Raw genomic sequence first — 26,571 nt, 5'->3', positions numbered from 1 at the left:
AGGCTTCGAAATGACATTCGATATTTTCTAGTATTCTGGAAAACAGCCAGCAACATTTGGTTTATTACTATTAGATGTCATATAAATAAAGAAATATAAAAACTGAAAAATATCCACGAAAAAAATTTTTTTCATTTACCAAATGCCGGTTGTAGGACAAATCATTTACCGGTTAATGGAATTTTACGGTAAATTGAAATCCATAATCATCACCTTTGTGCTCTAAGGACGCAAAATTATTTACATCCATCGTCATTTCAATGCCGAACGAAATAATCTTTTTATATTCGGTTGTGCGGTTTAAATGTGTGTCAGAAGAACAAAACAAAAAAAAAGATTTTTTTCCACAATGAAAGTCGTAATATGCCTATTAATAAGCAGAGTTGAGCGCATCGTTGCGTGTTTTGTATCGAAAGTATGTTTTGGCAAGGATTGCGAGTACTTTTTACGACGTTTTTTCAAAACATGAATTTCGCATGCTCTGCTCTTTACTAAGCTTCGTTTGTTTCAAATGCAAAAAGTCATATAAAGCAACAAACTTATTCTGTATTTCATAGTGGCTCGTTTCAATGCCGCATTATTAGTCACCGGAAAATATTCCAGACGAATGGTCGGTCGGGGCAAATTCGACCGAGTGTAAACATTGCGTGGATCAAACGATGTGTAAATATTACATTATCATTTTTTATATGTATATAAATATATATATACACGTCTAAAATTGGCCTAGAACAAAAATAACCGACCACTGAATATGTGGGACGAACGAGCGATACGAAATGCGAGTGCTAGAAATTAGCTTTATATGTAATAAACTAGCGTTGTGCCCGTTGATTTCAACGGATGGCTTCGGAAAGTAATTGATACACAAATTAAAATAAAGTTATATGTTATATTGTAAAGCCCGCTTTAAAGCTCAAAGATTTTTACCCTTAAAGCCCTCAACATGAGGCCAACACCCCCCCCCCCCTCCCTCTCCATCGAATACAGTCATTTACTTGAGAGACACTTTCATCGGAGTACGAGACGATTTTTCAGCAATATTGCACAAGAACAACCGCAATACACTATATTTATATATGTTACTAGTTGTTTTACCCGGCTTCGCTCAGTATTTGTAATATAAAAAGAGTAAGCATGGCGAATCTAATAGTAAATATTCATTTGTTTTTTATTAAATTTATTTGAATCGAAAAAAAATTTGACTCGTCGTTTAATTTAATATTTATATTTAATTGTTTAATATGAAAAAAAAGGTAAAAAAACATCCACCTACATGTAAAAAATATAAAACAACAACATTGTAACGGTAAATTCTTTGCCAAGCGGAAACATTAGTAGCGACCAGTATATATAGAAGTTTTTTTTTATTATTTTGTTATTGTATTCGTATACGCTTTGGCAGTGATTTAGCTGTGACGTACGGTTCGGTGATTATATTGGTCACAAAGCCCAAAAGTCACTAAAATCTCTATAACGCAACATCTAGCAGCCGAAAAGTCCATCATACCAACGTTAACTATCATACTAACGAGAACTCGAGTGCCAAATATTCCGTATTCGCAATTTTCATGGCAAAAATTGTCTTTTGGGCGACCGCAATGTGACTAATAATCCAATTACCGTGACATACATATGTATATATATATATATATATATATATATATATATATATATATATATATATATATATATATACATATGTATGTATATACATATATATGATTATAGAAAGTAAAATTTTCTATTTGATATATTATAATATTTCTTTTCGGCTTTGAACTCTGAACTTTATGAGACGACACCTAAATTGGTTCACAGAACTGGCATTTGTTTGAGAGCGTCTAAGCAAGGCTACTTTTCTTCTCACACTTTTCCTTATACCTACATACATATAGGTACATATATAATAGTACGTTCGTACGTTTATTATACGTCGGGTAACAGGTTTTTTTCGATTTACTCTGTGACGTTTTAGCTTTTCCGAGTTCGGAGAATATTTATGGAAGAAAGTGCGATCGTGTTGACGGTTTTACTGAAGGAGAAAAAGAGTGTGTATATACACATATATATTTCAGTACATGTGGTGTTATTTTAGGACGTCCAATATGTTTTATGGTAGATTCGCAGACGCACGCCTTGGATTTTTCTCACGATGTTTATTCTATCGGAAATTTGATTTTTGATCTTCTAATCCGGTCTTTTTCCGGAAGGCGAACGAGAGAATTGTATGCGGGATTAATTGGGCGAGAAAATTCCAGAAAAGCACAAAGAAAATTCGATATATTTTCGTATGTGCTGTATCATTGTAACTTTGTTGTGAAAGTAATGTCTACACGTTCAATCAATTGGGAAGGATTCACTTCTCTAATGGATGCTTCCGTTAAAGAAAGGATAATGTTGCGATTCGATAGACAGGTGCATATTTAGCAGTGCCAAACTTCTTATGAAACTGTCTCAACAATTGTCGGATAAAGTCGGCGAATTCTGACAGGAGATGGTCCATCTGGATTTGATTTTATCGTCCAAATTGTGCCAAAATTTGTATAAATAGAAATATTCGAAAACTATTACTGACAAGATGTGAGCTATTGTTTTGAATTTCACTTTATGTACCTATACCTAATTTACATATGTAATTTTGATAGGCCTTAAAAATAAAACTCACATAAATTGTAAGTTTTTCTGTTGTTCAGTATTTAGTAAATTTTTACTGTGACGCAAATCAATATTTTGGAATTACATTTCGACATTATCGTTTCAATACATCAAAGTACATATTATTTGGCATATAAATCAATTCGACCCTGTCCCTTTTCAATTTGAAATCTCCTAAACATTATACATATATCGACTAACTATTATATACCCACCTCATGACATCTGAATGCACTATATACATATTTACTGCTTAGTACATCATTTGTGACTTTATATCGTACGCAAAATAGCTTATATACATATATAAACCTAGTAGTTTTACCCGGCTTCGCTCGGTATTAATAATATAAACCGATTAAACATGGCTAATCTAATAGTAAAAGAAATATTAAATTTATTTGAATGGTTTTATTTTATTTAAATTTATTGGAATATTCAATTGTTTTTTTATTAAATTTAACGTCACGGATTCTACGAACCAAAACTTATATACATACATACAAATAAAGTCTTTTTCAATATTATATACATATTAGATAATATAAAGTAAAAATGAGAGATAAAACTACTATATAAATATAAACATTTGTTTGTAGACAATGCAAATATTTAGTTTTCAATTTAGAACCACCAAATTTAACAAATTGTACATACAATTTGGTAGTATTTACTCGGTAGAAAGTAGACAGCAAAAATTTCTGAAACATCTTCTGAGCAACGCCAAGTGCATTAAAAATTTTCAACTGTAACTTATTTTTAAAGCTTTTACAAATACGGCTAATACTACTTTTGAAGATTAAGTAATTAAACTTTTGATTTTTTATAATACAACCAACATAATACATATGTACTTGAATATTGACCTAGAATGATTTTTAATTAAAATAACACTGTTCGACATATGACGACTTTTTTTTGGTTCAGAGACGAGATATGACTTTTCTTATAAATATATGCCTAGTGAACACGAATCTGGTAATAAAAAAATGTTGATTGGCTCGAGATTTGGAGATATATGTGTTTTTTAAATCGCGCGATTTTTCTATATCTTGGTGTTGTTACGTCGATGTCTCTAAATATGTCAATTTCCTGTTCAAAATGAATATTGGAATCTATAGTCGGGTATTTTATCTTTCATTTGTAGTAATTTTCAGCTTTCAAATCTCTCTAAGTAGTCGTTCAGTTCAAATCAAAAGTCAAAAATACGTATTTTCACTTGGGATTTTTTCTAAGAGTTGCGCCGAACATTTTTCTTAGAGAGGCCTTCATCCAGCAGTGGATGGTGACGGTAGATGATGATATACAATATATGTTTTCTCGTATATATTGTATATTTTTTAATTAATTAAAAATAACGAATTAACTCGTTAAGTTGAAATTAGATTTTTATTGTCTCCAACTTTGCTATAAACCCAAATCTACCCACCAGAATTTATATAAAAACAACCTTCAAATATGAATGTGAGGCGAAAAAACTTATCATTATACTAAATTATATTATAAAAAAAATACATTTTTTTTATTAGACATTTGTGTACAAAATCTGTAACCCAGTCTACGAAAAAAATAAATAAAAATTAGTCCTTGAAACGCAACTCGACCCATTCCGTGCCGTTTACGATAAGCTTGCAATACTTTTATCGGAATGTGTAAATAATTTACACGTTTTTATACATTATATATACATATTATTCATACATTCGTCAAAAAAAAAAAATCAAGGCCGGTCAAACGGAAGTCAATAAAAATATTCCGACAGTCTATGTACTCCCGTATCAACGCGATTCCATCTGCCCTTTTTTTCCCTTTTTATTTGCACGCGCTGTTTACACTGTATTCCAATACTAAACAAATTTTAACCATATTTCATACGAAACCAAACAGGCACTTGATAGATTTACTACCCATCCGAAACATTCACTGATCCCATAAAACACTAATCACTCGATCACATACATATAATATGTACACACAAACAAACACTCGTAAATTTCCTTAACGAAAATGAATTTTTCAGAGTATGCTGTTGGTTAGAACTGGATTTCATTCGTTGGTTAGACCTGGATCAGAGTTTGCCGATTTTCTCTGATTTCATTTTTGAAACGGTTCCCGGAAAAAAATGGCTAAAATCCCTCCTATACAATATGTCACCTATAATTTGTGATTAATTAATGTCCAATAAATAAGTTTGTATACAAATTGATAGATGTCTCATTGATTTTCGAGTTTTTCAGTGTCTCGTAATTCAGTGACTTATATAAAAATGCTGCATTGTAATTGGAATTTGTAATTGGCCAGGAAGGCGCATTGGGGTTTACCTGTAAGGCCTTCCTGGTATATATATAAATAAATATGTATAATGGATCAGCGTAAAACCCACCCACTTTTCAGAAACATTAGTGCGAACTTCCATTTCACGTTTGTTTGAAAGCTCGCTTTTTCTATTTTTCGCCTTGAGCGTAACCTATCAAACGTTAAACGGTTTGATTGATACCCATTTCCTCGACATAAACGATTACAGTTCAAAACTGCCAAGAGTGGGAGGTGGGTGGGAGGGGTTGGACCATCAATCATACGTCTGAAAATAAAAATCCATATAAACTGAGGCATTTTATTTTTTATTATTAGAGATCTGTCCACGAGTATTCAACCAAACGCTTCCATAATGTAAATATGCACATACATATGATCCAAATCGGACACATGCTAGAGGCGACAAAACTAGATGAAAAAATCACCTATCATTATTTCAACTAACTTCTGATTAAAATTTAGATTATGTAGCCAGCAGCATGAATCAGTGGTTGCGTTGATACTTAGCAACGAGAGGTCGCAGGGTTCGATCCCGTGAGCTGACCGCGGTTGAAAAGAATTTATTCCGAGTATAATCGTTAACGCTGCTGGTCAGACTTGGATATTTGTGACTCCAAGTCGATCGTTTCATATCAGAGCTTACCAATTTATCTCATTTCATTGTTGAAGCAGTTCCTCCATCAAATTGGCATAAACCATCTTACCCACTATGTCATCACTAGTCTTCGGCGGTAGAGAATACTTTTTCCCGGAAAGAGGGCGCTTTGGGGCTATTCTCCAGAAAACAGGGCAAACTAAAAAGCTAGAGAGCAAAAAAAAGGCTCACCATAAAAATGGACAATGCTGCGCAGGGTCGCGCCGGCCTATGGTCATCACTAGTCACCGGAGCCTGAGGGGGCCGTGTATTGTTCAAAGGTTGTAAATGCATTGTTAAAGGTTTGCCGAACAATGAATAACACTGTGACTATCCTACCTCTAGTCATCACTAGAGGTCGGAATCTGAAGGGGCCGGAATCGCGCCGCCTATTGTTCCATTGTTGTAAATCCTTTGTAAAAAAGGTTCGGCAAACCTTTAAAAATGCATTTACAATCTTTGAACAATAAACAGCCCCTTCAGATTCCGGTCTCTAGTCATCACTAGAGTACGGACCCAAAACGCGCTGCTCATTGTTCAATTGTTGTAAATGCTTTGTAAAAAAGGTTCGGCAAACCATTAACAATGCATTTACAACATTTGAACAATGAACGGCACCCTAGTTATCCGGGCTTTAGTCATCACTATTAGTGGCGTTGCAAGAGGTGGTGTCACCTAAGAAATATTTCTTATTAATTATTAATATTTGTTAATTGTTGTGACTTACGACAGTTAAGCGGCAAAAGTTAACCTTAGGCAATCAATTAACGTTCTCACCTTTAAGTACATACACTGATTTCTCAGGAATTCGAACAAAAGCCAAATATGGCTCATATTTGATGCTTTATACGTATATGTATGTAGCTACACCAGATGGATTTCGCGGTAGCTGTATAAATACAGAAAGCTGTATATATACAGAAATTCCAATGAGACGTGTAACCTCTGGAGGACATACACCAAATATGTAAAATTAGCGTTTTTCAATTTGAAAGTGGTGTCACCTGATGCAGACCTCACTCCCCGCATGGGCCTAGTGACGCTACTTATCACTATTTGAATTTGATTTAAAAAATATATATTATCGATAACATACATGTCTCGCTAATTTTCTTATATATAGTACATATTTATGTATATTATGCTTATATTTCTAATCACAGTGACGCGTTAGAGTATTCTGTAATGTCACTGTGGCTAGTAAGCAATTAAATAAATAAATTATGATTAGGACAGAAAATCAGATCACTACTATTGAAGTTTACCTCAAAAATTCTAGTGTTCTCCGAGGGAAACTATACTTGTTAAATGAGCTATAGAACATATCGAAAAAAAAAAAATTTAATATGACATGTGTTTTGTCTTGTCAAATACCACACTATTCTTATCCAAGATAAATAATAAGAATTTTCACAAAGATCTTAATTAGTAATGAAATATATTATTTTATAATACTGTAGCGTGGACGTGTATAAGGGTTTCCGAGATCGGAGTGAATGACGCAGGCAGTTGTGGTAGAGGTAGTTTATTATTCTTGATCTGTCGGCCTGCCAGCTCCAAATGAAGTACGGACCAAATCCGCCTAGTAATTATACCCATTGGGTACTTTTCGCACAGATATGTCGTTGGTCGATGGGTCGCTGGACCTTATTGGCTGTTGCATATAGCTTGTTCATAGTTCAAGGCCTTTTTGGCGCGAACGCGAGATCGGGTGATCAGCGCTAGTAAGCCAATGGTCGATGAGCACCAATCACCTAATCTCTACGTTACTGGTATTTTTATGCCTTTAAAACTTTATTTTGAATAACACTTACTATGATTTGATTTAAATTACTCTTTATTGACAGAAACACATACCGATACGTACTCTACATAATGAGCTATGTACGTCAGGTGCGTGTGAAGGGGCGTGATGATACATTTGTTAAACATTGGGTTTTGAGGGGCGGTGAGCTTCGCCAGGTTGAAAGCTCTCTTGTCTTGTGAATTATTGAGTATAATGAGTATAGCCAGTCGAGTTTGTTGTGTGTTGTCTGCACCACCCCCCTCGTCCCACCCCATAAATGGATAATGAGCCCGCCATCATTGACAGAGTTAACTTTACACGCCTACCCTGTCATTCGACGAGCGTGATTGCTTTAAATTTACAATCGTTCATTCATAATGTATTCGGTTGATTATTTGTCCTGTCGAAATTATTTGCCTAATTAGAGACGATTTTCGTTTACTTCTACATAGTACTAATTGGTGGGGAGTTGACTGACGCCTTTGTGAACGTCCCTTAAAGTGATGGATTTGACAACAGATGAAACGTTTGTAGCACCACTGACTACGACATTTTTCATAGCTAGCGACACTACTACAAAAGATAAGTTAGTTACTGTAAAACAGCTACGCATTGCTAGAAACATTTCAGTCTACAAATTTCTACGAGGTGTGAACAATTGCGGAATGCATTTCTTCGTTTCCTATATAGGAAAGAGTTTGGGTATTACCCATACTCTACCCTACTCTTTTCTTTTTGGACATGCTTCGGTATAGTTCCCTTGATCTTCGGAGAAACTTCTCATTCTCCAGCTTCTACCTAAAAGTACGTCATACCAGTCGTTTCTGGAACATTTGGCACTTTATGTCCCTAATAATATTATGTGCGTCGTATACATCATCATTTGATGGTTGTATCTCCTGCTCGTACAGCTCTTTATCGAATCTTGTCTCCTATTCCAAGAGCTATCCAACTTCTCAATGAAATCGTTGCTGCTGAGCCTGAATGTGATATTTTCTATATCAGTGAGCTTAGAACATCAGAGATTATTTTAACCTATCTCTCTGGTAGCTTGCGCTCATCGTTATTTTTATAATTGTATGAGTGGAATTTTAATCTTATTTTTCCATCTGGGCCTCGCAGAGATGTTTTGTATTTACAGCTGGTTCTTATATGTATATATTGGTGCTGGCTGTAAATGCAAGACATTCCATACTTTGTATTATGTTCATTGATATTTTTATTGCATCTACTATTATTAATGCTATTGTTTTTAATTATTATGTAATTTTGTCGGTTTAATGTTTTTTCTCTTCTCTTTAATATTTTCAACCATTGTGGCCATTGAAGTATAATGTATAGAATAGTCATTCCTAACAAAAGTATAGCTTAAAAGCGAGCCATCGAAGAGAGAGACGGAAAGTCAGAAGAGAGACAAAAGAGTGAGGAAAAAAAAATCGTGGAAGTGATCGTCCCTTATCGTCCCTTGACGTTCAGGGACGCACGGGCACATACAGATGTTCGGACTTTGTCGAACTAATACTACCACACAATTTCACTAGTAGAGCCTATTTCAAATAGATCCTACTGCTACAGAGATTAACAATCAACTGAGCAAAACAGCCGAAATCTCCGTTTGAACGGAGTTTTTGTAGCAACATTTTTGTAAGCTAAGAGCGCTTCTACCCATTCTACTTCAATGATTGTGGCGCATTAGGGATTCCTGCAATGCCACAACGGTCCAAACTTAATTAGATAAATTACAAACCCCTATCAAAACCGGATGGAAATACTGGTAATTTATAAATTTATATACAACACCAAAACTTAAATTTTAATACATCTTCTTAATCTGACTATTTCATCATAAATTTTCAATCCAAACCCGTTGATTCTAGGTAAAAGCTTTTAGGTTCTGTTTTATCATGCAACATGTGGTCCAAACTTTTCCTCCGCACGTTTATTCAGGATAGGTTTCAAGTTTAGACTTCCGGTATATACATCACAAATTTTGTAATCGTCTCCATCAAATACGCTATAGAGATCGAATCGATTTAATTAATAAATTAATAGTCACGTGGGCAATCCAAATTAAGTAAAAAGTAAATCCAAATTAAGTAAAAAGTAAATCCAAAACAACGCAATGGTAGAAGTTTATAAAAATTGTAAATAGTTGTGCAGACATCTTTGTCGGAACCAAAAAACTTGAATTGGAATTGAAAATGTAACTCGTAAAAAAATAATCACGTACTTATAAACTCTTCTACATTGAATAAGTGGCCCGATTCGGCCACTTATCCAATAGCAATAGGGATAATATATGTAACAATAATTCATCTAGGGGGACTTTGTGTAATCACCCAAGCGAATTTTAAGCCTGTATGATTTTATATACATACATTCATACATAATAAAAAACATTTTCAGTCATATTTTAATAGTATACTAAGTGGCATGTGTACACTATGTGTACAACTAAGTGGCCTGTGTGCACATACTTGTGCACTCAGTAAAATATCGCAATTCGGATCAACGGAAGCCGCCATAATGATCGGCCGACATAAGCAAAAGAATAGATATATTTAGAATACAAAATATGAATATTATAAATGTGAATGAAGTGACATGCAAAAAGCCCACACTATGCCGCGTCTCTTTTCACGATATACGATTCCGAGGGGAGAAAGAGAGACAGAACATGTTAACGGACAGAACTTCTTACACACGCACGTGCTTTCGCACGCATTAGACGATTATTATAATGTGCGATTTAACTGTACATTGAGAAAAATACTTTTAAATGTATTTAAAAAAAAATATTTGTGCATTAAAATTTTGCATTTTTTTCGGTGCATTAAACAATCTCGTATTTTGCATCGAATAAAATGTTTTGGCATTATAAAGTGACCATTAAATTAAACGATCATTCAAAAAAGTAGATTTTATCATTAGTATAGATACAAAAAAGTGGCAACGTTGTAGTCTTCCGCTATTGACAACTTTCAACTGTCAAAAGTGTTTACTTTTGTTTACGTATTTCGTATGAATATGAATGATGATGTCAGGTCGTAGAGTCGAAGCCAAGGTCGTAGCTGTCGAAGGTCGCAAGGCAAAGAGTAAAAAAGAAGGAATCCAGTAGAGAGAAGCGTTGGTCGTTGTCGGTTCGTATTTCGGTATTCGCGACGTTGCTGATACAGTTAATGTCATTTTAAAACGCTTTTTTAAGTAGCAAATATTTTTTTCAATGATCAAAGCAAAGTTTCTAATGCAATCTGTATACATCATTAAGAAAAATGCACACAATTTTTTTGCAATGTACAGAAAATGTACAAATTTTTTTTTAAATGCACATTGATTTTATAAAATGGATATTTAAATTGTACCCATTATTATGTACGTACAATAAGTAGAAATCCCAATAAAAAAAAATTAAATAGTTAATATTATAATATAATACTAAAATTTGTATAATACTATCACATCTCCGTTAAATTTTCTTCAAGGACGAAACTTCAAACCCTAGTTAAATTCCATAGCTTAGTTTCAAAAAGGTCACACTGAAATTGTCTATTTTACAATTCTGAGGAATTAGAGTTAAGAAATTAATTATTATGTAATATGTTCCTCAAACGTACGACAATTTAACCATTTATATATTTCATTCATATACATATCTTACTTATATAATTAAATTATATATATATACATGTATGTATGTATATATTTAATAATTCAGACTGCATAATAAGCTATATGTACATACATACATACATATGTACATACATACATATATTTTATCAGCAACCTAGCTTAGTGGTTAGCGTATAATTATTTTGATATTAGGGTTCAATCCCTGGCCCAGTGTCGCTGCCCAGACCTTAGACATATGTGACTCCAAGTGAATCGTTTTTTATCAGAGTTTGCCAATTTATCTGATTTCATTGTTGAAATTCAATGAAATGTCCCACTAGAGGCCCGCTGGCAGCGGGCCTCTAGTGGAACTCGAACCCGTGAACACTCTGCTCGAAACATAATATGTTAACCACTAGTCCACGCTGCTGGATATGTATTCTATAATATACATATGTACGTGCAACTGTAATCCAGGGAGGATTCCAAACTTGCTAATACATTTGTACTTTACGTGATGACTTGAGCTCCCGAGGTAATATAATGCGCCGAAGGTTTAAAAATTTTAAATTGACCAATAAATCCCTGCGTCCGACGCCGGCGAAATTGAATGTTTTCAATTTAATCCCGGCACGAATTTAAAACAAAAAATAAAGGCCGAAGCACATACGTACCAACGCGCATTTATAATATACATACATACATATAATATACATATTGTATATAAAGCGCGTGTATAAAGTGCTTATAAAGCGAGACACGCACGAGTTGGGGGGTATAGTAGCCGTGGGTTTTCAAACTGTGTTCCGCGAAACCCTGGAATCCAAGTCATCCGAGGGCTTTCACTATAAAAGCATACATTATATAAGTCTGCTCGTGTATTAAAGTACATACCCAATTGGGTATTTCGTTTTTATTATTACATAGCGAAGATATCCAGCTTGGCTTTGGATAAAGTTAAATCCAAAAGCAATCATATGTATCCAAACATTCTTACAAACATGCATCGCTACTTTAAACTGTATATATATATGTATATATATATATATATATATATATATATATATATATATATATATATATATATATATATATATATATATATATATATATATTGAAATTTCAATGAGCGGTTTCGGAAAGGAATTGTTAGAACAGCACGCATGACTCCAACTTGTATTAATGTAGTATTATTTATTTATTTTATTCTAAACAGACCATTGTGGCATAACAGGAATTCCTAAAGCGCCACAATGGTCAAAAGCATAACACAAAAAAAAACAAAATAACAATTAAACACAAATCAATACACAACGAAAATAATACACCCATCAATTATACATAAAAAAAATACATTTGAACATAAACATAAATACATCCATACATAAACATAAAAAAACAGCATTTAATAATAACAGATAAAGTAAAAATATCAAATAAAAAAATTTATAGCATAAGGAATGCCTTGCACCTACAGGCAGTTTCAATAAATATGTAAGAAACAACTACAAATACAAAACATCCCTGTAAGGTCCAAATGGAAGAGAGTTAATCAAAATTTCACTCATAAATCACTACCAGATAAATGGGTTAGAGTAATTTCCGACAATTTGCGCTCACTAATGTGGAAAATATCACATTCAGTCTCGGCAGCAACGATTTCATTAAGAAGTCGAATAGCTCTTGGAATAGGAGCCATTCGAAAAAGGACTGTGCGGGCAGGAGGTACAGCCAGCAAATGATGATGTCTACCACGCACATAGTGATTATTATGACCAAACCATGTTATGTATATGTTTGTACCACTGACTCTGTGTCAGACTGTGTTAGAGACAGCTTGTAAATATACATACACCTGTCAAACATACCTCGTCTTTCACTCTTCGATATCTGAACCATCCCGCACACATCTCAACAGGAATTGATACACGGATTAAAATAATGTTATATGTTATATATAAATATAATGTAAGGTAATTTATTGGCGCGCGCGCGTAAGTATAAATAGAAAAAGTTGAATGCGCGCATTACACACTCGTCGATCCAACCCGTTCACGCGTTCGAAATGATGAATGAACGTGTGTCTTCGTGGGTGTGTGATGTGTGTACACTTCCGCGCAGCGCATTTTAAATACCCATACTTGTCCACGCGTCCGGCACATACTATATATGTATGTACATACCCAGATACACACATCACGTCCGTTTTTATATGTAAGGTAATGTATAGGCACGCGCGCAAGTAATATTAATCATAATAAAAAGTGCGCGCGTTACACGCTCACCAATCCAACCCGTTCGAAATGATGAATGAATGTGTGTGTGTGTGTGTGTATCACCCGTCGCTCGGCCTGACGTCACATGGCGTTCCACCCCCCCCCCCCCCTCCCCACTTCCCCGCGTCTTCTCGACCACTTGACTCTGATTGGCTGCGTGTCACAGTCTGGCACATACCCCCATACCCACATCGCATCCCTTTTTATATGATTACTAGTACTCTGCCCGTTGATTTCAACGGGTGGTTTCGGAAAGGAATTGATACACGAATTAAAATAAAGTTATATATAAATATTTAGTATGGTTATTTATAGGTGAACGCGGGCGCACGTAATATTAATCGTAATAAAAATTGCGCACATTATTGGTAATTGGATTATTCGTCACATTGCGGTGGTCACAAAGACAATTTTTACCATGAAAATCGCGAATACACAATATTTGGCACTCGAGTTCTCGTTAGTATGATGGACTTTTCGGCTGCCAGATATTCCGTTATAGAGATTTTAGTGACTTCATGACGAGCGCTTTGTGACCAGTAATCACCGAACCCACATTGTAGAAGCGTGTGTGTGTGTGTCATCCGTGACTCGGCCCAACGTCGCACATGCCTGTCGTCAAATGACGCTCCACACCCCTCCTCCCCCACTTCCCCGCATCTCGAATACTTTGCTCTGATTGGGTGTGTGTCCACGCGTCTGCCACATACTCACACACGTCACGTCATTTTTTTATTATTCCTATACTTGGACCTGTTAGTAGTCGATTTATTTGAATGCTTATCGGCAGCGTTCTGCGGTTGAAAAAGTTTGAAAGCCTCCAATGTTTAGGGTGGCTTATGACGCATATTGCCACCTGCGAATTTCTCCGCACGCTCACCACCACCACACCCCACCCTTAATGGTTACGGCTTAACTAAAATCTGGACCAGGGGTGGCCAACCGCCAGGCTGTCGACCCGGCCTATCCCATTAAAATCGCGCTGAAAAGTCAGCGTTACATAAGATATGCGCGTTCGTGTTGCAAAATATGCAAATTTTAAAAGATACAACAACTAGGGCGTAACTGCGTAACATTTGTTTAACGCCCCTGGTGCGAGTTCGCATGTACAGATAGATAAATGTGGCAATTGTAAACGTGCGGATTTATCCTGCTTAAATTGCGACGGCTGATGGACACGTGTGTAAAATTGTAGTACATTTTACTTGACAGAGTACTCGGCGCTATCTAGTCACATTGTATCTACATACATATATGAATGTTCATTAGTATGATATGGAAATACATATAATTTTCAATTTAAAACTACCAAATTTAATATACTATATTGTTTTTACTTTATCTATGTACGTAGTAACAATAGATGAAGTTTTGTGATCATGCGAAAATTCGAACTCGAGATTTTGACTGATTCGAACTCAGAATCGATCACTGATCACGTTTTCATGATCTAGAAAAAATGTGTGTGTGTGTGTGTGTGTGTCTGTGTGGGTGTGTATTTTGGGGATATTTTTAACACCGTTAGTCCTATCGAACTGAAAATTAGTATCGGTTACTGAAATTCTTATCGACACGACGTAAATTTTTTTCAAATTTTTAAGTTGACCGGAAATGGTACCTCGCCTTATAGGTGTCCTCTTTTTTTAAGTTTTTGAATTCAATTATCTCCCAAACCACTAATTGAATCGGACTGAATTTTTTTTAAATATAATACAAATAATAATTTTTATAACCTCATATTTTTTAAATATTTCTATCTGAACCGGAAGCAGTACTTTTACTCTAGAGAATCGAAATAAAATTTAGTTAGCATCCGTCAACCGGAAGTAGCAGTTTACTCTTGTTCGATTTTTCTTCCACTATTTTTTTCGACCCCTTAAACATGTGTGTTCGTCACAAAAAAATTCAAGTATAATTCTTGTAGCAATTTGATGAAAATGAAAAAAAATTATTAAATTTTATAAACCGGAAGTGGGATTTTTTTCACTTAGAAAGGTTGAAAATGTTGTGCCCACTACTCTGTCCACACCCCTGAACGTATTAAGCTGAAAATTTATATTTCTATCCTTTATGTACTAATTTAGAGCTGGTAGGGTTTTGGTCAGAATTCGTAAACCGGAAGTAGTATTTTTTTTAAAAACAATATTTCATTATTTTATTTTGACCTTTTAAATTGTTTTAAGCTTCTTGATATTTAATGTGTATAATAAAAATAGTGATTTTAAGTAAAAATAAAAAAAAATTACTTAATTTAATGAACCGGAAGTGGAATTTTTTCCTCGTAGAAAGGTCAAAAATGTTGTGCCCACTACTCTGTCCGCACCCCTGAACGTATTAAGCTGAAAATTTATATTTCTATCCTTTATGTACTAACTTAGAGCTGGTAGGGTTTTGGTCAGAATTTGTAAACCGGAAGTAGTATTTTTTTTTTAAAACAATATTTCATTATTTTATTTTGACCTTTAAAATTATTTTTATTTTCTTGATATTTAATGAGTATAATACTGAACATACTGAAAAAATTTGAACAAAATCTGACAACCGGAAGTAGATCTTTTGTTTTGTGCAAGTTTCCATACATTTGCGCTCAATTTGTATCGCTATCATAGTCATCAGTTCAATATCGAATTTTGTTTTGTAACCTTCTTATATTCATCAAATACATAGATAAAGTCATGGGTTGGTCACACCCGAATTTTTTTGTAAGTGTATCTTCCAGTTGTAATATTTTTTGACTGGTTGGAATATAGCCAGCAGCATAGCTCGGTTGTTAAGCTTCTGCTTAGCGTCGAGAGGCACCGGGTTCGATCCCATAAGCTGACATCGATCGGAAAATAATTTTTCTAGTAGATCTGTAGTGCTGCTGGTCAGACTTGGATATTTGTGACTCCAGGTCGATCGTTTCCTATCAGAGTTTGCCAATTTTCTCTGATTTCATTGTTGAAACGGTTCCCGGTAAAATTGGCTAAATATCCTTCCCACCTACTATGTCACTACTATTTGAAATTAATTAATGCACAATAAAATTTATGTACAATTCATAGATGTCTCGTTAATTTGCGAGTTTTTCAGTGTCTCATAATTCAGCGACTTGTATAATTAAAAAAAATGCTGCAATGTTTGTAATTGGCCAGGAAGGCGCATTGGGGTTACCTGTAAGGCCTTCCTGGTATATATGTAAAAAATAAATAAAATATTCCATTTAAGCTGGTACCAACTATCGTTATAGTTGAAGTGTATTTTCAATTTTGACTAGTTTGAATATATTCCGTCTAACCCACGTAAGTTCATTAATATGGCGTATTAAATTCCAACTGGTCAAAATATCAGTTGGTTCAACTATAAGTTAGTACCAGATTAGATGGAGAGGTTAGGTTTTCGCGAAAACGTCACTCGACTAGTAAATTGAGTTGGAAAGTCACATTTTAGTTTTGAACACATTCTTAGAGCTATCGTAATACGGTACTCGTTGCCTTTATTCGTAATACCTAGCAAATATTAACGCTTCTTTGGATTCTAAAGCATTCGTAAAAACATCAGAGCTGTCAAATTTCAACTGTTATATTACAACTGGCGCACATTGTTGAAAATGTATTTGCGCTTGTAGAGCTATAATTTACTAGTTTAATTGTATTCCAATATGAATGACTTAAAACACCAGTTGGAATATATGTATAATATTGTTACGTACGCCGCGGATTAAGCGAATAGAATCCCAGAGACTGTGTGACCGCTCAAGAATTATGTGACTGTTAACGGATTAACTAAGTGCATACCGTGCGATCGGATTAGGCCGGGTAGCGTCCTGAGAGACCGTGTGACCGGTGTAAGTGGTTTTAAGGATTAAGTGCAAGTAAGCTAAACAATGATTGCACTTCCCAGAATTGACCTGTTCCGCGGGAGCGAATATCGTGGGAAGACATATCCGTACGTGACCATAACAATAGGTAAACAAATTAGACGTCGAAGTTGTCCTGAGAGATCTATCCCTTATAAGGCGATACTTAGGCGATATCATGTCATTCCTGGACTGAGCATTGTCAGTGCGTGTATCTCCTTAATCATCAATAAATGCTGTGATACGACTGTTGGCCTATTACTTGGATCCTCCACCCACCCCGACGCAACAATATTACATATATATCGTGGACCAGAGAAATGTAATATTAATAGAAGTGGCTTTAGGTGTTATATTGTTGTCAAGTGACAGTTGTCCACAGACAATCCAAAATATTTTTAGTATCAGTCGTATTTGACGCTTGGTGCTCAACGTATGCCCGATAAAAACTTTATATTACTCGCAAGATGAGCAAGTGCATCGTTAAAAATTGCACGATGCATTCAAAAACACACAATAAACAACATGGGATACATTTTTATAAGTAAATTGATCATTTAAGCAACATATTATACAATTAACATCGTAGTTTGACAGTTCTTAAAAGTGTCATGGCGGTCGGCCGCCTTCGACTTTGTTTTCAGGGGTGGCACCAGAATACTGTAAAAATAATTTTTAAATGAATGTAAAAACATTTTTCTTGGTGGCGCCAAATAATCAATTATATTAATAACCAATTATTCAAGTTTAATTAATATAAACGTCGTTAATTTTATATTATATATATTTTTGTCGAAACTAAACATTACACGTTAATTTAAGAGTTCCCAAGGACAGACAAATACATATCCCTATCTTAATAATAAATCTATATATATACAAAAATGAATGTCTGTGTGTGTGTCTCGAATAGGCTTCTAAGCCACTGAACCGATTACGATGGAACTTTTAGGATTTGTTGTATGCATGTCCGGGAAGATTACTGTGAAAAAAAATCGCCCAAAAACGGGAACGGGAATGAGTCTCATTGCAACGCTATAATTTCAAATGTTTTCGCAGCGCGACCAACGTGTTCGCTGCCTGCGTTTTACCGACAAATGGGAACGGGAACGAGAACGGGAACGGGTATTGCATGCGTTATTGTAGCATTGCAATGCATGCCGGGTTCAGCTAGTAAATAAATCTAATCAAAATAAAACACGTATATTTAATTAGCCAAAATGACTTTATTTCTGTAGTAATATGTGATGACGCTGATTCTATATTGCGTAGTTATGGAAACGGACGCTTATTATTGAAACAAAAAACGTGTTCGAAAGGGCGATTCTATTATTATAACATTTCCTGGAAGGGCTAAAAGCTCTTATTTGAAAATTTCAGCTGCCATTTTCGGCTAGTCAATTATAAAATTACGTCAAGTGATATTTAAAGATTTGTATCTTGATGACTTTAATAGGCAATATTTACATGCTTGAGAAGGCTTTTAATTAATGGGTATTAACTTAATGTATGTAATTAATTTTACTTACAAAATAAATTATGTCAGTTTTGCGACTAAGAAATTACGACTCTTTTGTTTTGTTTTATTTTAATAAATAATTTGAATTGTATTTATATGACTTACAATTCAAATACGAAAATTCGTCACACCTGATATACGATCTGTCTTTTAATGGGAAAATTTCACCCCTCGTTTTTTTTAAGTTTTAAATTTTTTCTGCATAATCTATTTCGAGCATGGCTGCTTCATCGTTTCAACCAATATTTGTAGTCTGGTGTGAAGTGGAGTGTCCTTGGGAAAAGTCTTTTTCCAGTGTTTCCCTCTCGTCTTCTGAAGATGGAATGGAAAATGGTGTAAGATAATAATATTGATGGCTCCGTTTTTTTTTACTTGAACTCTTTCAATAAGGTTATTTAAATTTTAAAGAACGTTGGATATTAACGTCGAATATTTTATAAAGTTTCGAATTATACATAATAATTTAAAAATAAACACAAGTCATATAAAATCGACAGTTTCAACTATTTGGATTTAGCATACATATACAGTAGAACCTCAATTATCCGGATTGTTAAAAACAAACAAATTTTTTTCGATTTTGCTGCTTTGAAATGCATAACATAAAAATTCTAAAATAAGAAGGAGAAACGACTCGGTTGTCTTCAAAATTCAATACTCAAAGAACGTTTGTTTCTTGAAAACTTGATCGTGATTCAAATATTTATTTTCAATATTACCAATATTGAAAAGAAAACGTGTAATATTATTATTAAAAGACAAAACCAGCAGAATAGACTACTGGTTAGTATATAATGCTTTGAACAGAGTGGTGACGGGCTAAAATCCCACTGGTTTCTGCTGGCCAGATCTTGGATTTGTGACTCCAGGTCGATCGTTTCCTTTTAGAGTTTGCCAATTTATCTGATTTTAATTGAAACGGTTCCAACAAATTGGCAACCTTACCCATTTTCTCTCAAAATCTCGAGTTTTCAGCAATCTCGAATTTCGCTGAATTGTATAAAATGCTGCAAATTTACAAATTTGACCATAGATGTCTCTGCGGATATTAATTGATATGTGTTAATGTACTTTGTATAATATTAATAATATTTGTATTGTTGCGTAGGGGTGGGTGGAGGATCCAAGTAAAAGTCGTTTTACAGCATTTATTGATGATTAAGGAGATACGCACTGGCAGTGCTCAGTCCAGAATGACATGATATCGCCTACGTACCGCCTTATAAAGGGTAGATCTCTCAGGACGTCCAATCTGTTTACCTGTTGTATAGTCACGTATTTGGATATGTATTTCTACAACATTGGGTCTCCCCGTACCGATTCTGAGAAAGGCCTAATAACGGTCATTGTTTAGCCTAAATGCAATTAGAGTCCAGATATAATCCTGGAAGTAAGTGCAAGCACTTAGTTAATCCGTTAACAGACATCCGTTGGTCCTAAGTGCAAGCACTTAGTTAATCCGTTAACAGATAACCCTTGAACGGTCACATAGTCTCTGGGATTATATTCGCTTAATCCGCGGCGTACGTAACAGTATCAAATGTACAAAACTTAACTGGTTAGCTGAGGTTAACTGTTAGGCCTTCCTGGTATGAAATATTAAAATAAATTAGATAAAATCAATGCTTCAAAAAGCGGTGTCTTAGGACGTTTTTTTTTTTGTCAAATAATTGTGTTGGAACGTCAACGATTTCGTATATTAAAAAAACAAAGTGAGAAAATTATGAAGCTTACTGATTCTTTAATGTCAGAAGATGGAAGCTCAGAGTGAAAATTTATGAAAAAATCAGGAAATGAAGAAGGCGAAGAGTATATTTTTGTGTGGTTCATTCAAAGACGATCGTCTGAACAACCAATATCTGGTCCATTATTGTATGAAAAGTATTCGCCATTTGGCAGCTTAAAAAAGAACAGCTAACTTTAAGTAAAAGTCCATAATTGAATTTCTTAATATAGAATAATTTAATATTGACATTCATGTTATTATATATGTAAATGTAGACAAATAAAAATTATTCATACTGAATTTACACGTCTTTCCCAGTCAATTGTAATTTTTTCAATTATCCGGATTATCTTCAACCTCAACTAGTCCGGATAATCGAGGTTTACTGTACTAACATTATATTATATGATCTAATTGGATTGGATGGTGACAAAAAAAAACTCGCATCGATGCTTTTAATGACTTCAACTTATAACGATGAAGCGTGTTCTTAACTAAAATGCAACCGAATACGAATCAATGCAGTATATGTAGTTTTATTGAAGATCTAAAAATTAGACCTACTGAATATAACATATTTAAAATTTTGCATTTTATAAAAAGAATAAAAATATTCATATTGAGTAGCGCTGACTTTCAACTCGGAAAAATATTGAGATTTCGAAACCGCAAACATCAAATTTAATTGTGTGGACTTAAGCTTTCCAGACAGCCCAGCAGACAAAGTTACTTTGACTTTTACATGTTGGTCAAATATATTATACGTAAATAACAAATAGCGATTGAATAGGCAAAAAATATCTATTTAGCACATATACATAGTATATTATATCCTTACCTATCATCGTATATACATATGTATGTAAAAGTGCCACTCTTGTAAGTGATGTGCATACATATGTGTAAGCAAATTGTCGACACTAAATTGTGAACACTATTTCCCCAGTTGATATCAGCTTATTGCGATCTCCAAGGGTAACTCAATACGTCTCCATCGCTTTCGAGATAAAATGCACGGAAAAGGTTTTCCGCGTGGTCGGGAAATTCGAGCGGTTTTTCCGCGGGACAATGTTCTTGTTTTTCCTCTTTTTTTTCTACGGTTAAGTGTGTCGGTGTGAGATCCGGGCCAACAAAGGTTTGCTCGGTGGCAAAAAAAAGTTGGTCGCTCAATAAAATCGTATTTTCACACCGCTTTTCCATTTTCATATAACATGGAAAAGGCTTTAGATATTTAAAAAAAAAACAAAACAAACAAAACACTTCCACTACGAAATCCCTGCCAAATATTCGAACCTTACATTATCGTCACTTCTATTAATAAAATTTCACATATAAAATATATATATGTATGTATATAATATATGTAAATATCATATATAATATCGCTATTCCGTCAGTGTGTCTGTCTGTCTGTCTAAGATAACGCTCGCCGTACTATAATAGTCGTTTCGATTTGACATACATATGTACATATGTACGTCACAGCTAAACCACTGCCAAAACGTATATACGACTACAATAACAAAAGAAAAAAACTTCTATATATACTGATCGCTACTAATGTTCCCGCTTGGCAGATGATTTACCGCCATCTATTGAAAATTTATTTAATTAATTTTTCTATTGGTGTTTTATATTATTTACATGTAGGTAGATATATAGTTTTTGCTATTTATGTATTTTCATATTAAACAATTAAATACAAATATTAAATTAAATATATTTAAAAGGTATTTGGAAAAAATTCGACCGCATGGGGATCGAACACATGACCGACGATACATTACTTTTAATTTTTCATTATTTAATAACTTAAGAGGGCTGGACAGCAGCGCCTTGTTCATACAAACGTACTATACTTCTCCCTTCCTCAATTATGGCACTAGAGAAATTATTTTTTAATATGCTATGGATATCCACCATTGGGGTGCATCTATCGTTTTTTTTTTTTTGATTAATTATTTTTTATATGAGCTAGGAGCCGCCAAACATCTATAAAATCGCCTCTTTTTTACACCCACGAAACGAGTCCAGCGTGCTTATTTAACGGTCGATTTTAAAAAAAATACGCCGATAGATGCACAGAAAGTATCTTTCTCATACCGATGATGATTTTTTTTTAAAAATTGGTCCAGTTTTGGAGGAGAAAATAGGAGAATACGAAACCTCGATTTTGTCAATTTAAAATACGTTTTATCTGGTCGAAGCGCAACTGTCGCATTCACTCAATATATATATATATTGATATATATTGTCGCATTCACTCAATATATACATACACTCAATATATACATATATCGAAGAAAGGAACGGTAACAAAATTAAGGTTTCGGGTGTACAGCCCTCTTAATATGCCAACACCCATGCGATGTTATGTCATCGGGTACAACACTAGTAATATATAATATCGTTATTCTGTATGTGTGTGTATCTGCGATAACGCTCGCCGTACTATAATAGTCGTTTCGAATCGACATACATATGTACGTCACAGCTAAAACACTGCCAACAAAATGTACGAATAAAATAACGAAAGAAAAAAGCTTCTATATATACTGTTTGCTACTTCCTCTAGGCAAGTCTGAGCATTTAGCGCGTTCGGATCAAACACAGGACCGACACATTTCTTTTAATTTTTTTTTTATTTATTAACTTAATATTCCAAAACCCATGTTACAACCCAGGAACATTTTCCCCACTATATATTAATTTTATTGAACATACCAAATCTCAATTAATATTATAAATTATTCATTCTTTTCAGGTGCTCTACCTATGGTTACTGCAACTGTATTTTGCCTGTCATGGTTTCCTCGTTGGACTATCATCGGATCATACTGTTTACTCAGTATATGGGGTCTCTATAAGGTAAAAACGTCATTACCATCTCAATAATACAGTCATATCTTAAGCACCAATTAAAATGATTTGAACATTATAGGCCATGACAGCTTGGTCTCCTTGGGAGAGACGACTATGCTTTCTATTACCATTCACCATGAGAGCCTTACTGACAGCATTGAGAGCTCTAAGCATCGGAGGGGGCGATCCAGCTTCCATCACACACGTAGTATTACAGGTCAGCGTCAAAAATGTCATTCAAAATTAATAATCTAATTCAGTGGCGGCTCGTTTTTAAGGACAACCAGGGCACTGCCCCAAACACATCTCTCCTAACCAAAAAAAAAAGAGGGAATTGTTAATTTCTCGTCAAGAAACACAAATTGTTTATTTATCCCGTTCACCACACTGTAAGCAAAACCGGTTCGTAATTCAGTTCCGGGCAGTCGCTTATCTGCCATGGTCCCGTGGTCGCCGGCTTCAGTTTATAGTTAGCTTCAGGCACTGTGTAGAGTGTAGACAGTTAGTCGAAGCAGAGAAAAAAAATCCGTATTACCGTATACAGAAGGTCGCTTTTAGTTGGTTATCCACTATATATTATCGCTTTGGAGCAGGGGCGTCATTTCAGCTTTTCCCAGGGGGGGAGCAAAAATTTTGACCAGTAAGGAATGACTTTCTAGGAGGGGGGTGTATTATATTAAAAAATGAGTGTATATGAATTTTAACTATTTCTTTTAATCATTTGTTTATATATTTTTATCTGTTTAAAAAATCTATTAAGAGATTTGATTTGTTGGTTTGGTATTTTAGTATTTTAATTCATAATAATACATTAAACAATGAGGATAGTTCCGTTCAAATCTAGAGGGGGCAACTGCTTTGGAGCAGAATACGTCAGCCGCAATCGTCTATATTCTCTATACCAGAGCATCGCAATCTCTGGATATTCGCAGCACACATTGTTTACGACTCGTAGAGTTTGTCAGCTACATACATACATACATATGTACTTCATCGGCTTTCGCTAGTTATTCCGTATATGCATAGGGACAAAATTGGTTTTCTCCCTCACACGCGATCTCACTCGCACGCATTAGGCCGAAATGCCGTTCGGAGAACACATATTAACGCGGTTCACAGGTTACGATACTCTGCTCTATACGATTCGAAAAATACACAACACCGTCAACATTTTTCGTGATTTCGACTATATTTTAGAATGTATGCTAAAATCGTCAATCACAATATGACAATTTTATCATTAAATATTTTTTATTAATTACATTTTTGCTTTTTCAAAGCACATAATAGACGAAATCGTTAATCTATATATAATATGTATATAAAATTTAATGTCTGTTTGTTCGTCTGTCTGTCTCGTATAGGCTCCTAAACCACTCAACCGATTACGATGGAACTTAAAAGATTTGTTGTATGCATGTCCGGGAAGCTTACTATTAAATAAAAACGGGAAAAAACCTCTTAATAATAATATTCGTAATTACGATTTTACTTACGCGAAAGTCTAAAGCGCCATTGTGTATTTAAGGAAATGTGTTCGTTGGTAACCACGTCACCAGTTGGCTTATGACGACACGTTAGTTGAGCTCCAACTATCACTTGAAACGGGAACAGAAACGCAACGGGAACGGGAATTGCATGCCGTATTAGTCTAGCATTGCCGGGTTCAGCTAGTTTGTTAATAAAAGTCATTTTCCTTGCCTAAAATGTCACTAAAAATATATAAATGTGGTAGATATTCCTGACAGATGACGCTGTTCAGGACCACGGTTGGGATGTGTCGGTTTAGGTGAAGATCAAACACGTGCGTTTTCAGTCATGTTGTTTATTAACCGAATGAACGCCCAAAGCGCCTTAAGGCGCAAACAGCCGTATCTATCGTACGCCCAGCGCGTCGGCTGGGCGGCTAAGCGGTCAAGACGATACGTGCGGAGGTTTAGCGACCAACCGCACGGAGCACAGGTCCAACTGCTACTAACCGTTATATCACATGAAGCAAACTACTCTCTTATTATCGAAAAAGTGCAAAAAGCATTTCTTCGTTTTCTATATAAGAAAGAGTATGGGTACTACCCATATCTCTATCCTACTCCTTTCCTATTGGGCATGCTTGGGTATAATTCCCTTGAACTTCGTAGAAACTTCTCGTTAATTCGTTTTGTTCTCCAGCTACTGCGTGGTAATACGTCATGCCCGTTGTTGCTGGAACAGTTGGGACTTAATGTACCTAATAATTATATGCGCGGTAGACATCATTTGATGGCTGTACCTCATGCTCGCACAGTCCTTTTTCGAATGGCTCCTATTCCAAGAGCTATTCGACTTCTCAATGAAATCGTTGCTGCCGAGACTGAATGTGATATTTTCCACCTTAGTGAGCGTAAATTGTCGGAAATTACTCTAACCCATTTATCTGGTAGTCTGCACTCATCATTGTTTTCATGATTGATTGTGATTTATGAGTGAAATTTTGATTAACTCTCTTCCATTCATATTTATGATATATTTTGATTAACTCTCTTCCACCAAGAGCTATTCGACTTCTCAATGAAATCGTTGCTGCCGTCCCTGAATGCGATATTTTCCACGGTTCGGTGATTACTGGTCACAAATTACTCGTCACAAAGTCACTAAAATCTCTATAACGGAACATCTGGCAGCCGAAAAGTCCATCATACTAACGATAACTATCATAGTAACGAGAACTTGAGTGCCAAATATTGTGTATTCGCGATTTTCATGGCAAAAATTGTCTTTGTGACCACCCCAATGTGACGAATAGTCCAATTACCATTTTCCACCTTGGTGAGCGTAGATTATCGGATATTATTTTAACATATTTATCTGGTAACCTGCGCTCATCATTACTTTCTTAATTTGAATGTGATGTGTGAGTGGTATCTTAATCTACTCCCTTCCATTTGGGCCTCGCAGGGATGTTTTATATCTGTAGCTTGTTCTTAACAGACTGCAGGAGCATGACATTCCTGTATTTGTATTTTTTATTATTTTAATTTTAATTACTATAAATATTTTAATTTTAATTACTATCATTACTATAATTGCTATTGTTTTTTTTATGATTACGTATACATGTATTATTGTCTATGTATAAACATCTCTCTTTTCTTTTATAATACATTCCCTTCTTTGTTGTTTTTTTTTTTTTATAATTTGTAATTATTATTATTATTATTATTAGTTTTGTTTTTGTTATGTCTATGGGGGATGAACGAATGAGACGACTGGCATGTTGAATGCACGTGTTTTATTTATGACAGCTGAAGGCAGAGTGAGTAGCCGCTCTCCGAACCCAACCGAGTTGGTCCCCACTTGCAGGAAGGTAA

The 26,571-nt window shown here is 34.8% G+C and overlaps 2 protein-coding genes across 3 annotated transcripts in view; both read left to right on the top strand.

Moving 5' to 3' along the window:
* LOC143910439 (uncharacterized) overlaps positions 1-26,571 on the top strand; it is a 337,502-nt gene that overhangs the window by 257,765 nt on the left and 53,166 nt on the right. The window lies entirely within an intron of this gene.
* Positions 1-26,571, top strand: part of LOC143910447 (progestin and adipoQ receptor family member 4) — a 100,530-nt gene that overhangs the window by 72,761 nt on the left and 1,198 nt on the right. For both annotated transcript variants that reach the window (XM_077428933.1, XM_077428932.1), the window contains exons 4-5: positions 23,127-23,230; positions 23,304-23,441. In XM_077428933.1, coding sequence (XP_077285059.1) covers positions 23,127-23,230; positions 23,304-23,441 — 242 coding nt within the window. The remainder of the gene's footprint in view (positions 1-23,126; positions 23,231-23,303; positions 23,442-26,571) is intronic.

The sequence above is a fragment of the Arctopsyche grandis genome, chromosome 4 (genome assembly GCF_051622035.1).
Source record: "Arctopsyche grandis isolate Sample6627 chromosome 4, ASM5162203v2, whole genome shotgun sequence".
In the NCBI taxonomy this organism is placed as follows: Eukaryota; Metazoa; Arthropoda; class Insecta; order Trichoptera; family Hydropsychidae; genus Arctopsyche; species Arctopsyche grandis.
Note: the sequence above shows the minus strand (reverse complement) of the source record. Positions and strands in the feature narration are given on the sequence as shown.